Consider the following 15496-nt stretch of genomic DNA (forward strand, 5'->3'; position numbering starts at 1 on the left):
TCTCACCCCACAGCTTGGCGGTAGCCACTGGTTTCCATGACAACGGTGTAGGAGACAGAGAGGAGGAGGAGGAGCAGGATCTTGGGGAGCGAGGAGACACGGAGGTAAGGGACCACGGTGAGGGTGCCGGCCACGCAGGGCAGCAGGGCGTACGCCATGTTGTGGCCTGCTCTGCCCGCTGTGGTGATGTTAGCCGGTCCGAGGCTCGGTGCATCAGCAGCGGCGTCCTCCACAAAGCGGCTGGAATTCGTCTCCATTCTCCCCCATGGGACACAGCCCACCTGGAAGGAAAACAAATCCCATTATATAGGAATAATCCCCAGTGAAACAACTAGCTTTCTGGCAGTGGTTGCCATGGTGAATCCAGGAATCGGTGCTCCACTGGTGATGGTGTTTCGTTGTGGTTCCCACAGCTCACAGCAGCGGATCAGAGAACGTCAACCCAGAGTTCCTGATTAAAGTCAGAGTTTGTAGAACTGACTTGGTCTGCCAATTCCGTTTCCTGAACTTCAACCCCACAAAGACGACTTGGGGTGTTGCATGTAGACTACACCGGTCCATAACACACATACATGTAAACATGTTGAGCATTTATTGTACATTAATGACTTAAGGTTTACTTGGAACAAGATGTGAATAATTAACAGTGACACCTTTGAGACATGACATAAAAAAGGCGCCTGCCTCGCAGAACTTTTAACCAGGTGATGATATAATGAAATAAATGTGGCCAAGCACACAGACTTACCACACAGGCTTGGGTAACGGAGTAGGTGAGCAGAACAAGGAAGACACAGAGCACTGTTCGGATCTGGATGGTGAGACAGCCTGGTTGGCACTAAACCCGCAGGAGATAAGAGGTGAGGCAGGGGGATGAGAGGGTTGGGGGATACAAAGAGTCAGTAAATGAAGCACCTGTTTATCTGCACTAATAGTATTTTGGACACATCATTAGCCACCAGTGGAAATGAGGACATTTTTATGGTGTGGCTCATTATGTGCCGGTTCTATTAAAGGCAACACTGAAGGAAACGATGACAGCTCAATGTGGCAGGATGCCGCAGCGTCATATAAAGGTTAGCCGTGTGATGTCACTACACATCTGAACACTAAGGACATGCAAAGAAGCTGCAAAATAAATAGCTAAATGAATAAATAAATTAAACAAAAATAAATAAAAAGACTAACAATAAAAAGCAGCAATGCTCTGTAACCCGATCCAAGCAAAAAAATGGGGACAAAGTCCTTTTTTTATACAGATCTTTGTTTTCCTCCATGTGGTGAAAAGTGGTAAGACAGTCTTTGTGAAGACGCTTACAGAAGGTTAGAAGTCCTACCTGAACACTGGTTAGATGCAAGTACATCACACAGGCCACATGGAAACACACACACAGCACCAGTAGCAGCAGCACCAGTATCCCCCTAAGAGTAAGACGACACCAGTGTGAGCAGGTGCTTTCCCAGTTTTCCACTGACTACAGTAAAAATACACTCATTTCACATGCAGCATGTGTGTGTGTGTGTGTGTGTGTGTGTGTGTGTGTGTGTGAGTGAGAGGATACATACTGTGGGATCATTAGCAGATAGATAAGGCCAAATAGAGCACCAAGGATCAGAGAGAGAACCACAGCACTGATGAAATGGTCATCATCCACCTGGTGATACTGGGAATGCAGGACACAAAGACGCAGTCAGCATCCTTCCATCCATGAGAAACCATGAACCTGCTTTCAAAGCAGGTGAAAACGAGCTGCTAAAGGTTTTATCCGACTTGCACTGGGAGACCTGGACAACACCAACAGAAGCTTCTTTTTCTTCACATTAATACAAAATTATAAATATGTGAACTTAAAGTTTTAGGTCAGATTGTTCAGTAAATCATAAAATTATCTCGTAGTTTAATTCTCAATATTGTCCAGGTTGACATAAATACATCCATGTAACCCAACCCCCTCTTCTCTCCCTTAAACATCTAGTCTGCTGTCACTGATCCGCTCCGGTCTGATCAGACACCATCCACAATTCTTCATCAGCTGAAAATAAAATTCTGACAAATTACATTAAAAGTACAGAAATTTACTTTATATTTTTTTTAATGCTGCTTCATGCACAGTAATATTTTCATCTGAGCCCCATTCCGACATGCACTAAATAACCCAACACTTGATTTTCTGATCCTCTTCAACCAGTTAAAGTCATGTTTGGACTCCAGAGTTGCCAGAACCATCAGTTAGACGCAACTTCAGGTTTCTTAACCACAAACTTTTTCATACAGAATAGCTGGAGGTAAAATGAAAACACAGACTTCTGGGAAGAGGAAGAAACCAGTAGAGCGCTCTGGTCTGAAAAGCATAGAAACTGTTGAGGTTTTGAGTTGTTTGTTGGTGCAGATTCGCACCCTTCCCTTCACACTAATCGCAGGAGCTTGAATAAAAGCAGATGAACTTCTATGTCCTGGATCTTAGAGTTGTTTCACCTCTCATCTAAAAGGCTTTTTCACTTCTAACCAGTAGGTGTCAAGTTTCTGCTCATAAATGTTCAAGCAGGGATGCTAAAGTCAGTCATCGAGGGCCGCTGTCCTGCAGGTTTTCCATGTATTGCTGCTCCAACACACCTGGATTCCATTAAATGGATCCAAAAGCAAATGAAGTTCTGCACAATGACTGATTCATTGGAGTCATGTGTGTTGGAGGGCAGATACATGGAAAACCTGCAGGATTCAAGGACCAGAGCTGGATACCCCAGTGGTAAAGGAACACTCCTTTAATGGGATGAAGTCAGGGCCCAATAGTAGATGCTGGGAAGGTGATGTTGAAAAACTAAACTACATATCAAACCATGATTTTGTCGTGCGTCTACACACCTACATGGCAGTAATACTTCTACAATATACCTTTAATATCTAAACACTCCTTGTTTCTAAGTCCTACCAACTGGCCCTTTAACGCTCAAGTTTAGAGCTCTGCTTAGGTAAAAATGTTGTAGGAAAATGTAAAGTGGAAATAGATTTAAATATGCAGCATGAACACAGAATATGAATAAAATATCTGAGATGAATCATAAGAAAACACCATCATTGGAAAATTGCCTCATTTAGAACGAGTTAAATGGTTGAAAACTTTGTCTGATTTTATCCTTGACAAAAACAAAGAGATAAGACTTTTTTCAAACTTTGAAATCAAATCATCTTTTTAAAAAAACATTTCACTTGTGCGCATCCTAAAAAAAAAAAGCCAGATTATGAATATGGTCTCATGTTTCAGCATAAACATTTTGCCAATAATTTAGGATTGCTTTTGTAAAGATTTGTTGCACAATCTGATCTAAATTTGCAGCCCAGAAACCTTCCTACTGTGTGGGAGTGAGTACATTTATTATACATGTCCAATTAATTTTCCCAACTTCTGCCTTTCTTTCTATTTTTTTTTTTTTTTTTTAGAATCATAAATTAAAAATGCTTATGGACTACATTTTAGGTCCACAGTTTGATGGTTAGATTGCAGGCATGAGCACACACAGACATATCCCTGTTCTGTGACTCCTTTATAACACTTCCCACGCACACATATGAGAACGGTGTCACGTGTGCCGTTCAGACGTTCCCAAATCATTATCTGCATCCCCTCCTGAGAGGGTGGGTGGATTCCTCATACAACCGCACACACACACACACACACACACACACACACACACACACACACACACACACACATCACAGACAACAGGCGTGGGAGAAAGAGAATTATAAACTGTGCAGGGTGTGCTGTGTGAGAATAAGACAGAGGGGAGCAGAACATGCAGTCACGAAGCATCTTGCCTTGTGCGTAATGAGCAAACTATAAAGTTGTTCCATGTTATTTCTGGTGTAAACATCAATCCAAGCTGCTGTGCATGAGTACGTGGCCTCACCCTGCGCTCCCTGTCTCTGCTCCTGTAGAACAGTGTGAAGAAGTTGAGGTCTGATGTCTCGGACTCGGTTTGCCGCGCTTCAATGAGTCGCCCGATGTAGCGGTTGACTCTGGTGGCTGGGGAATGCTGCACGGCGGTGGCTGAGAAAGATGTCCGACTCCTCAGCTTCTCTGACGCAGTCCGCAGGGCCCTTCGCTGTCAGACACAGAAGAGGCAGCACAATCAAGTCCCCGCAAAGGACAAGCCTGCCTGAGGCATGCAAATGCAGTCTGCTGAGCTCAGGATTCAACACACACTTGTTGTAACTAAACAAACACTTGTGGAAAGATGGGAAGAGCTGCTCTGACCGAGTGAGGATTTAATACACATAATAAAATCCCATAATATGACTTCATAATGGATGCTGATGCATGTCAAAACATTACTCAACAAATTCTGGTACGAAACATCTCTGTGTCACAACGCTTGGACTTTAGTGACTTAGATAATCATATCACAATGTGTCTAATGCTATTAGAGGAGATGATACCAGGCTGTGGGTGATTACCAGCATTCATAATGCAACCTCATCAGAGTCATGATGCTCTAATGCCTGGCCGAGCTCATGCAGCAGAGCGGATTACGGCTAGCAGGCTATTTCTGACAGCCAGACGCTGTGATGCCATGACCCCAGTTGCCATGCACCGACCGATTGACAGGAGAATGAACCACACAGATCTAAATGTGACGATTTCGTGGCTGTATAATGGATGAAAAGCTAATCTAAACGCAGAGAAAATAGGACTAAAATACATATATCCAATAATTCCAATAATTCATGCTGTTATGGATGCAAAATGTGAAGTAGAAAAGTATTGAACAGTCCATCACTTTCAAAACAGAGCAATGCAGAGGCAGATGCAGAAGCAGATGCAGAAGCAGAAGCAGATGCAGATGCGTCACTTACCTTGTCATCATCCTCACAAGTCATGACGTTGGAGAAGGGGATCTCAGCCTTGAACATCTTCCTGCAGTGCATGAGCTGCACCAGCAGGTAGCACACCGTCTTGAATTTCATCCTCTTGGCTGGTTTGATGTCTGATAGGATAATGCCAGGAAAGATCTGGAAACATGCACAGGAAAGAAGTCACAAAGAAGAGGAAGCAACTGATGAGTCACTTCCCTGCAAAGCAAAAACTTGCCACTTTATAAGGTACAATTAATACGGTGGCTTGTTAGAGCAAATAGCTAAACCCGCCAATCACATGGCAGCAACTCCATGCTGATGGAAACATGGTCAAGATGACTTGCTGAAGTTTAAACTGAGCATCAGAATAAGGAAGAAAGGAGGTTTAAGTGACTTTGGCATGTTGTTGGTCTGAGTATTTATTGGGATTTTCACACAATCATATCCAGCGTTTACAGAGATGATCTGAAGGAGAGAAAATATCCCGCGAGCAGCAGTTTTCTGGACTAAAATGTCTTGTTGATGTCAGAGAGCGTACTGGTTGGAGAATATATAAACACAACAGGAAGTCAGATAGCTACTGGTTCCAGTCAAGGGAAATGCTACCGCCTGTCTGGATATTGTTGCTGACCATGTCCATGCCTTTATGAGCACAGTGTATCATCTACTAATGGATACTTCCAGCAGGATGATGCAGCATGTCACTAAGCTCAAATCTTCACCAACTGCTTTCTTGAATGTGAAAATGTACTCCAACGGCCTCCACAGTCACTAGATATCAATCCAGTAGAGCAAATGTGGGATGTGGTGGATTTTCATTATGAATGTGCAAGCAGTATGATGGTATTGTGTCAGTATGGAGGAATCTTGTTGAATCGTCAACAACGAGAATGAAGGCCTTTCTGGAGGAAAAGGTTGGTCCAACCTGGTGGACCTGATAACTTGGCCTGTAAGATCATGTTCTGTGTCTGAGTCCTAAATGTTGGTCATTCATGAAATGTCCTGCAGGTTTTCCATGTATCCCTGTTCCAACACACCTCATTCTAATGAATTGGTCACTGGGCAGAGCTTCATTGGCTTTTGGATCTGATTAATGTGAGCCAGATGTGTCGGTAAAGGAATACATGGAAAACAGGACATCTGCCCTCGAGGACTGATTTTGGACACCCCTGGTCTATACTATAGACAAGTCTACATATGAACTCATCAGGGCTCATGATGGGTGCTGCCATAAAACACTTGGAACACTTGGAACACTTGGAACACTTGTCACATAGATGCAGGATCCAACTATGACATGAATCACAGCTATCTCCAAACAAAGCAAGTAGACATCTCAGGTTTGGCTTGTAAGTTGCCGAAATGGGACAGATATTAAATTTAAAGTAAAAATGGCAGCTTTCAGGTTGGGGTTTGTCAAAACAACACTGACATAAGACTTAAACATGATAGAAATTAGCAATAATTTTGTATGGTCTAACAAATACAACTGTTATCTAGCCGTTAGCATGTTAACATTTAGCATCTAATGTATTGTGGGCCAAGGTTTAACAACAACAAGAAGCCGAGTTAGAATAAATTTCATGCCAAAGCACAGGAATATTTTAACTTAATTTATGAAGGTTTTATAACTAAAATCTTTCTATCGGGTGATTTTTAGTCTCATTATACACACTGCTCAAAAAAACAAAGGGAACACCCAAACAACACAATGTAGCTGCAAGTCAACCACACTTCTGTGAAATTTAACTGTCCACCTAGGAAGAAACACAGATTGACAAACAATTCCACATGCTGTTGTGCAAATGGAATAGACAACAGGTGGAAATTATAGGCAATTGGCAAGACACACCCAATAAAGGAGTGGTTCTGCAGGTGGTGACCACTGACCACTTCTCAGTTCCGATGCTTTTTGGCTGATGTTTTGGTCACTTTTGAATGCTGGCGGTGCTTTCACTCTAGTGGTAGCATGAGGCGGAGTCTACAACCCACACAAGTGGCTCAGGTAGTGCAGCTCATCCAGGATGGCACATCAATGTGAGCTGTGGCAAGAAGGTTTGCTGTGTCTGTCAGCGTAGTGTCCAGAGCATGGAGGTGCTACCAGGAGACAGGCCAGTACATCAGGAGACGTGGAGGAGGCCGTGGGAGGGCAACAACCCAGCAGCAGGACCGCTGCCTCCTTCTTTGTGCAAGGAGGAACAGGAGCAGCACTGCCAGAGCCCTGCAGAATGAGCTCCAGCAGGCCACCAATGTGCATGTGTCTGCTCAAACAGTCAGAAACAGACTCCATGAGGGTGGTATGAGGGCCCAACGTCCACAGGTGGGGGTTGTTCTTACAGCCCAACATGGTGCAGGATGGTTGGCATTTGCCAGAGAACACCAAGATTGGTAAACTGGCCACTGGCGCCCTGTGCTCTTCACAGATGAAAGCAGGTTCACACTGAGTACATGAGACAGACGTGACAGAGTCTGGAGACGCCGTGGAGAACGTTTTGCTGCCTGCAACATCCTCCAGTATGACCGGTTTGGCAGTGGGTCAGTAATGGGGTGGGGTGGCATTTCTTTGGAGGGCCACACAGCCCTCCATGTGCTCGCCAGAGGTAGCCTGACTGCCATTAGGTACCGAGATGAGATCCTCAGACCCCTTGTGGGACCATATGCTGGTGCGGTTGGCCCTGGGTTCCTCCTAATGCAAGACAATGCTAGACCTCATGTGGCTGGAGTGTGTCAGCAGTTCCTGCAACACGAAGGCATTGATGTTATGGACCGGCCCGCTCGTTCCCCAGACCTGAATCCAGCTGAGCACATCTGGGACATCATGTCTCGCTCCATCCACCAACGCCAAGTTGCACCACAGACTGTCCAGGAGTTGGTGGATGCTTTAGTCCAGGTCTGGGAGGAGATCCCTCAGGAGAACATCCGCCATCTCATCAGGAACATGCCCAGGCGTTGTAGGGAGGTCATACAGGCACGCGGAGGCCACACACACTACTGAGCCTCATTTTGACTTGTTTAAAGGACATTACATCAAAGCTGGATCAGACTGTAGTGTGTTTTTCCACTTTGATTTTGAGTATAACTCCAAATCCAGACCTCCATGGGTTGATACCTTTGATTTTAATTGATCGTTTTTGTGTGATTTTGTTGTCAGCACATTCAACTATGAAAAGAACAAAGTATTTAATAAAAATATTTCTTTCATTCAGATCTACAACATATTCCTTTAGTGTTCCATTTAGTTTTTTTGAACAGTGTATGTTGGTTTCATTTATTTGTTTTAGAAGTTGTAAATCATGCCAGCTAATTACAAAAATACACTGGCTCAGGGTCTTTTCTTGGAGTTAATCATTTGGTAAAAAATAAAAAATAAAAAGAAAGAAAACAAGCCCAACAGGAACTTAGCTGTACTGAGGAGAATTGTCTCATTCATGAAAAAAGGCTTGAGTGGGATTTTTACAGCAAACTGTGAGTATATGACGTTTTAGAAGCTGGATATCTCAAGTATGCATTTGTGTGTACGTGCTTGTGGATTTGAAATGCTTTCAGTAGACACAGATATACACACACACACACACACACACACACACACACACACACACACACACACACACACACACACACAGACCACTGGTGCACATGTGCAGTTGGTGTGAGATAGTGATACAAGCCATGTGTATGGCAGCTTAACACATGGCCTGCCCCCCCTCTCGGCATCAGAGGATTAACTATTACAACACTGACAGCTGTGTCACCTCTCAAGTTGTTTGGATATGAGAGGAAATGCGGCAAAGAAACTGATCCAACATACTTTGCGTCTGTGTGATGGCACTATGAAGAATGTCTCTATGTGGTGCTTCTGCAGGAAGGCATGTCTCTCATGCCCAAAGCCTGGCTCCACCTCGTAGTCCCCATTTAAACACTCCAGGGTGGTCCTTGTGATGTGCACCTTGCTGAGAGCACAAGCACAGCAGAGGATGAAAAGCAGTTAGCGATGAAAGTATGTTTCTGAGGTCTCAAATCATTATCTCCCTCATTATTTTTTATCAGGCTAATAGACCCTCGGTTTGCTAAAGAAAAAAAAAAAAAGAAAAATTCTCTTGCAGTGGAAAAACGTCTCATTTAATCTGGTATGGAGTTCTGAAATCTTATTACTTTACTTGAAACAAGACCAAATGGGACCAAAGAAGAAACCTCATTTCACTGCTTTTTAAATGCAAATTGGCCTCCTTCTGTACACGAGTTTTCTTAAATGAAGAGACATTAATCTAATACCAGTAATCTGCTTCATTTTTAGCTCCAGATGCTATCCTTTTTAAAAACCACTGCAACTGAATCAAATTATTACATGGCAGGAACCTTCTGAATGAGGTGATTAGTGACGTCTTTCCTCCTTGGCATTGTGAGTGCTTCATGCTGGGAAACACAGCGGCTTGTTGGGTTGGTAATACCAGGTACAGTCATGCCATTCTGTGTTTATGAGGCTTTTTTCTGGATTGAAAATGCAAGCTACAACCCTCTCATCTGCTGACTGCATTGCCTCTTCTAAAAGGCCTGAACAAGTTCGCATGCCATGAACAATTCAGACAAACACAGCTTAAAATCATTCAACTCACACAAGTCCAATTTTTAAAAGCACATATGAGGGTCAGGCATGTTAGACTGAAGATACTTGATTCAGGAAGAAAAAAGTTTAATTTACAATAAAAACTCGAAGCAGAGAAGCTGACAGACAGACAAGACGATGTGGCACAGAAAAGAAGACGAACAACGCTTAGATAACTGACAGAGCAGGAAATCAATAGGATACAAGGAAAGACCAGTAGGCAGGGAAGGACTCAAACAGGATGTGGAGAAAATAAGCCTTTAAAAACTTCAGAAGATATCATGTCCTGACAGCACACACATTGTTTTTTACAGTAGTGAGGGTCCATGTACGGTTTGTTTATTTAAAATTCAATCAGCCTGTTTTTCATGTCTCTTTCAGAAATCTGAAAAAAAAAAAAAAAAAAGAAAAAACTACAATCCGGCTGCTTTTTGCATTCCTGATTTAAAAATTAAGATGTGAAAAAAATAACTAGAAAATGACTCAGAGAAAATATAGGTTTTGATATCTAATCTAGTATGATTCTGTCACCCAGATGTTGCTGTTTTCTGCATTGTGGCAATACTGTATGGACTCAGCGTAGCAGGACAGTTCCCAAACTTTTTGAGCCACAAGCCCCAAGTTAACATATTTTGGTGTTCTGTGTTTTTTTTTTGTTTTTTTTTTTATTCTTCCATCGTGCTCTGGTCACAATAAGCCATTATGTTTATGAAATAACTTCTTACTGCTGTGTTCTTGGAGGAGGGGCATGCAATAATTTGATCCAGAATGTCAGATAGAGTGAGTGAGTTCTTAAATGTCGAATAATTCTCCTTTAGTGGTTCCTTAAAACTGGGTGGGTCTCTATCACTTTAACTGTTCAGAGCCTTTGGGATTTAAATGAAGGCTATGTCCTTATAGAGACAAATTGAGCTGTGTTCTATATAGATTTTAATGTGCTGATTTTGACAGCGCTAATGAAAAATATTACGTGTTTATCTGACAGATGCATATTTTTCATAATGACCTGGTGACCCCTAGATATTATTTTGGGACCCCAGTTTGAAAAAGTTACGGTTCTCCCCAGCCCCTCCCAAAACACGCCCCAGTTTTGGATGGATGTTTGCGCCACAGGGAGACAGTCAGTACAGATGAATGGTGAACCTCCTGATGAGTGGTGACCATGAAATCCAACCACCGCTGATATAATCACTAAATGTCATGGTCTGGATTTTTTTGTGTCTTTTTAGTTCTGGTTTCCTGTTTTATTTTGTAGTTTTCCTTGTTTAGTTCCCTTATCTCTACTTTGTTGTTCATTAGCTCACCTGGTGTGATTTTCTGATTCATTTCACCTGTTCCTCATTAATCGCTCCACGTATTTATACCCCTTGGTTTATGTGCTCAGTTGCTGGTTGATTGTGCTTTTGTTTAACTTCATGTGTTTGCGTCTCCATGTTAATGTGCCTTCAGTTTTTTTTCTTGGTCATTAAAAACCATCTTTATTCTGCATCCCTGGCTCCCATTCCTGCATTTGGATTCACACCTCCACGATGCTATGTGACATTAAAGTCCACCTGGGAGACAACAACCCAAGTAAGGCGACAGTCACGGTATGCAGACAAAGAATCTGCAGCACCTTTTGGATCAAATCCCACTAAATAAATATTTAAAATAAATTTCTTCAGGTGGGTTTTTTTTCTTTCTAAGTTCAGGTTTTTTCAAATCTTAACTTAAAACCAAAAGTGCAAAAACAAGCTGATTTTTAGTTTTGCTGGGTCAGATGTCAAAAAGAATAATAAAGATCAAGCCGATTAATTATTTTTCATATATGATTGAATATTAAATGAACGAAGGATCCGTTGACTTCAGAGATCAACTGCAAGCAGTATATTTCCATTTTAGCTTCATAAGATCTTTTTCCTTTTTTGTGATTTGTGTCATAATGTGTTGAACTCCAGTGGATAACGAGCCTGGATTTTTAGGCTCGTCAATCAGTAAATAATTAAATATATAAATAAGTATTGTTATAGCTGCCTGATTGGAAAGCGTGTAAACTGTGTACTGACCCAGGCAGCCCGCCAGCCTCCATCACGTTGGCCAGTGTGACATCGTTTGACCAGACGTCATACTGCCATTTCCTCAGGCCCAGCACGCCACACAGCACTCGTCCTGTGTGCAGACCAACACGCATGTTCAGATCCACCTCCGTCGCCTCCACTACCGACCTGCAGGAAGACACATTCTTTCATTCTTCAGACAAATTACAATAATTTTGATGAAACTTTTTCTTTTCTATCACTTTTACTGAGTCAAAAGTCATCTGGTCTGATCTTCTCTTGCCACCATTACAGATATCTCCCAACTCTGAGAAATGTGATGTTTTCTCTGCGTGATGGTTTCTTACTGGTAAGGACACTGACGACCATGAGCTAATGTTTATTATCATGTCAGGCTCAGACAAGTCAGACTGGAGACAGTGAATTATGAAGAAGAGCGATGAAGATAATGTGAGGATTCAGTTCAGTTGCAGCACCACCTTTCTGGTCTTGCTTTCAGCTGCATTCTACAATTAACCCACTCACAAGCAGCACTTATATGTCCTCCACACACACACACACACACACACACACACACACACACACACACGACTGATGCATCAGAGTCACATCAACATCTGGTCTGGAGAGGCTGGGATTGATCACCAGATGGATGCTCCTCCTCCTGAGCTTCATCTGTCCCATAGCAATCCCTTCTCCTGTTAACAATGCTTCCTAAACATCTGGGAAGTGAGGACACCAGCTGCTGGAGCAACATTCCTCGGCACTGGAAGAGGAACTTTGTCTCACTCTAGTCTGATGTAGGATTTTAGCTGCTCAACAGTACCGGTCTTCAATGATCCAAACCAGTGTTGTCTTGCTGAAATATTCAGCGCCTTCCCTTCCAGATAGGAATATGTCCTGTTCTGAAACAGGAAATTTCCTTTAGTTTGGATGTGAACACACCAGGGAGCTGAGTTATGTCATAGCTGTTGCTGATATGAACTTAAACAGTGAAAAATACAGAAACACCAAGGTTCTTTATTTCTCTGATAATTAAAAAAGTAATTTCAGCTTTGATGACAATTTCTCTTCTGAAAATAAAAATCTGCCACACATGTCTTCCTATATGAAGGATGAGTGTCATCAGGAGACACATCAACATAAAGCTGTGTATCATCAGCATATACAGAAGTTTATGCTGTGTCTCCGGATGACGTCTGCAGATTAGATGTTAAGAAGAATCAGACTTTAAAATAAGCTTTAGGAAATGCTGTGAATCAGTTTATATGTATTGGAAGTTTTTTTTCTCTGAGAGAAAAGAACAAGTTTTAAACAGAGCCCAGCTTGGTTATGAAGTTTATTTAAATGTATGCCATGACCCGCAGTGAAAAAAGCAGCGCTACGATCATGCAGTACGATCACAGAGCAGGTTTTCTTCTGTAAGTTGTTCCTAATATCATTTACACCAGTGAGGACTCCATACTGTCCCTGAACCAGTCTTGAGATGCCATTGCTTTTCAAAAAATCCTTCAATTGATTTAAAACAAGTTTTCTTTCATTTTATTTAATCTGCATTTGTCAGAGGCAGTATTTCCCTGTCAGAATCATCATTTTCTGAAATGAATAAACAGGAACCAGATTTGTGGTCATGTGACGTCACTCTGCTCCACCACAGCACCAACGACTCTGCAGTGCATCCACGAATCAAAAGCAACCTTCCCAAGCCTCCCCTCTCCATTAAACCTTCACATAAGCTCCTCATCGTCAGCGGGAGGTCTGCCACCTCAGCCAAGGAAGGAAACAGGGAGTAGCAATGAGTTGACAAACTGTGTGTGTGTGTTTACAGAAATGAAATGTGCTTTGCCCGTCACTCTGAAGGAGGGCTGTCACACAAACTGACAGGTGAATGTCTGTGGCAGCACCTGTCCTCTGAGATAAAGGACTCCTACAGCAGCATCCATCCAGTCAGACAGAGCAGCGGGGAGAGAACATGACAGGTGAGTGTTCACACAAGGAAATAAGGTAAAGGTGCTGTTTATGTGTTAACATGCTCGTAGAGGAAGGTGGAGGCTGTGCAGGTGCAGGTAAGCGTTGTTTTACTCAGTTAAAAAAGAACTCATCTCAGTTTGCCATCATTACTAAAACATGCAGGCATTGTTTAACTATTACTGAGTAGAATTAGCTGCTAATATGTCTAATAAAAATAAATTCTCAAGTATTAACAGCAAAAAGTACAAAGAGAATCATTTGTAGCATCCTCACCAATCTTTTTAGGATTCATATTAAAATCCTTTTATTTGTTTTTAAGTCTTTAAATGACCTTCCCCGCCTTACCTCTCTGAGCTGCTACATTTGTACTCCCCTTCCCGAACCCTCCGGTCAGCAGATCAGCTGTTCCTGGAGGTCCCGAGAACGCGGAGGTAGCTCAGAGGGGACAGGGTCTTTTATGTGGTATTTTACCCAGAATGAGTTTGCTTTTATTGTTTATTGTTTTAAATTTGACCATTTTATTGTTTTCTGCTTTATTGTTTTATGTTTTAATATGTTAATTATGTTATGTTTAGCACTTTGTTCAGCAGTAGCTGACAGAAAGTGCTTTATAAATAAAGTTGGCTTGGCAGCCAACTGCATTGCCCTTTCCAAAATCTATATAAAGGAATTTATATAATGTATAATAACAGTATTTTGGAAGATTAATCAGCAAATTAATGGTCTCTGTTGAGGGTGCCACAACTGAATATAAAAGGTGCATCCACCAAGGGTTAATTCTTTTTAAGAGAAGAGAGAAAAATACAATTTAAACTCTGTTGGAGAAACAGGAATAAGTTAAGAGACCTTTTTTCTGTGTAGGAATGTAAAGTTTTCTTCTTTAACATTTCCAGAGAAAAATGCCGTGAAACATTTAGAGGACTCTCAGTGTGTAAAGACCAAGTATAGAAACCACTGTTCGATGGCTGTGACCCTTGACCCTTCAAGGCAGGACAATCCATAACGCTACCAAGATCACATCAGCTATGTGGACTCAGAGGAACCTTGAAAACTGTTTTAACTCAACAGAGCCCCCTGCTGTGTCCACAAAATGGAACCTGAAACCACATTACAGAATGGATCACTTTTCAGAAAGAGCACAGACTTCCCTGGACACCAGGACATTTCAGGTGGACAGAAAGACAGTGGACATGTGCCGTGTGGTCAGATAAGTCCACATTTCAGCTGCTTGTGGGAAAAACCAACATCCGCTTCTCCATACCAACGATGAGAAAGAGCGTCAAGGCTTTTATCAGGGAGATGTGATGGTGTCCAGGGCATCAGTGATCATGATAAAGATAACTTTCTGTTTAGTAAAAGAACCATTAAAGCAGAGGTACACTGCAAAAACTCAGCCTTAAAAAAACAAGAAAAAAAATACAAAAATGAGGTAAATGTTGCTTAAAATAAGATAAATTATCTGCCAACAGAATAAGAAAATTTGGCTTGTCAAGACTTCCCAAAACAAGTAAAAATACTCTTAAAACAAGAGTAATTCTCCAGCATAAAGGCTAAAAATGATCTTACCTTTAAAAAAAAAAAAAAAAAAAAAAAAAAGCATATGTGTACTCCTTTTAAGATTTTTAATCTTACATAGGTTTTTAGTTTTTGCAGTGTAGATGTTGAAATTATGGAGAAGTATATGCTACCATCAAGCAGACACCTTTTCCAGAGAGGACTGGGTTATTTCAGCTGAACGATGCCAGACTTCCTTCTGCTCCAGCATGAATGAATACAGATCCTTTTCTTTTCTCATTTTTTTAATGGATACAGATTCCTTTGAAAAAAATATCCTCAGCTCCCGAACCACTAAAAAGCCTCATTAAAGGATGGAACACAAAAGATAACTAGACTCTGTCCAGATTTTTTTTTTTTATTATGTTGCTGCTGTTAAATTACATTAAAGTCTGTAAGTGAAAACACTCTGGAAATCCAGACAATGAGTTACTGAAGTCTTTATCTGTGGTCCTGAATAAAATATTTATTACAAAC

The 15496-nt window shown here is 41.7% G+C and overlaps 1 protein-coding gene across 2 annotated transcripts in view; it reads right to left on the reverse strand.

The window, feature by feature from the left end:
- Positions 1–15496, reverse strand: part of adcy1a (adenylate cyclase 1a) — a gene marked incomplete at both ends in the record, with an annotated part of 59132 nt that overhangs the window by 14101 nt on the left and 29535 nt on the right. For both annotated transcript variants that reach the window (XM_079244893.1, XM_079244892.1), the window contains 8 exons: positions 7–281; positions 749–838; positions 1338–1422; positions 1567–1664; positions 3910–4104; positions 4856–5011; positions 8664–8801; positions 11500–11662. In XM_079244893.1, the coding sequence (XP_079101019.1) occupies positions 7–281; positions 749–838; positions 1338–1422; positions 1567–1664; positions 3910–4104; positions 4856–5011; positions 8664–8801; positions 11500–11662 (1200 nt within the window). The remainder of the gene's footprint in view (positions 1–6; positions 282–748; positions 839–1337; positions 1423–1566; positions 1665–3909; positions 4105–4855; positions 5012–8663; positions 8802–11499; positions 11663–15496) is intronic.

Source organism: Telmatherina bonti (genome assembly GCF_933228915.1).
Source record: "Telmatherina bonti genome assembly, chromosome: 8".
In the NCBI taxonomy this organism is placed as follows: Eukaryota; Metazoa; Chordata; class Actinopteri; order Atheriniformes; family Telmatherinidae; genus Telmatherina; species Telmatherina bonti.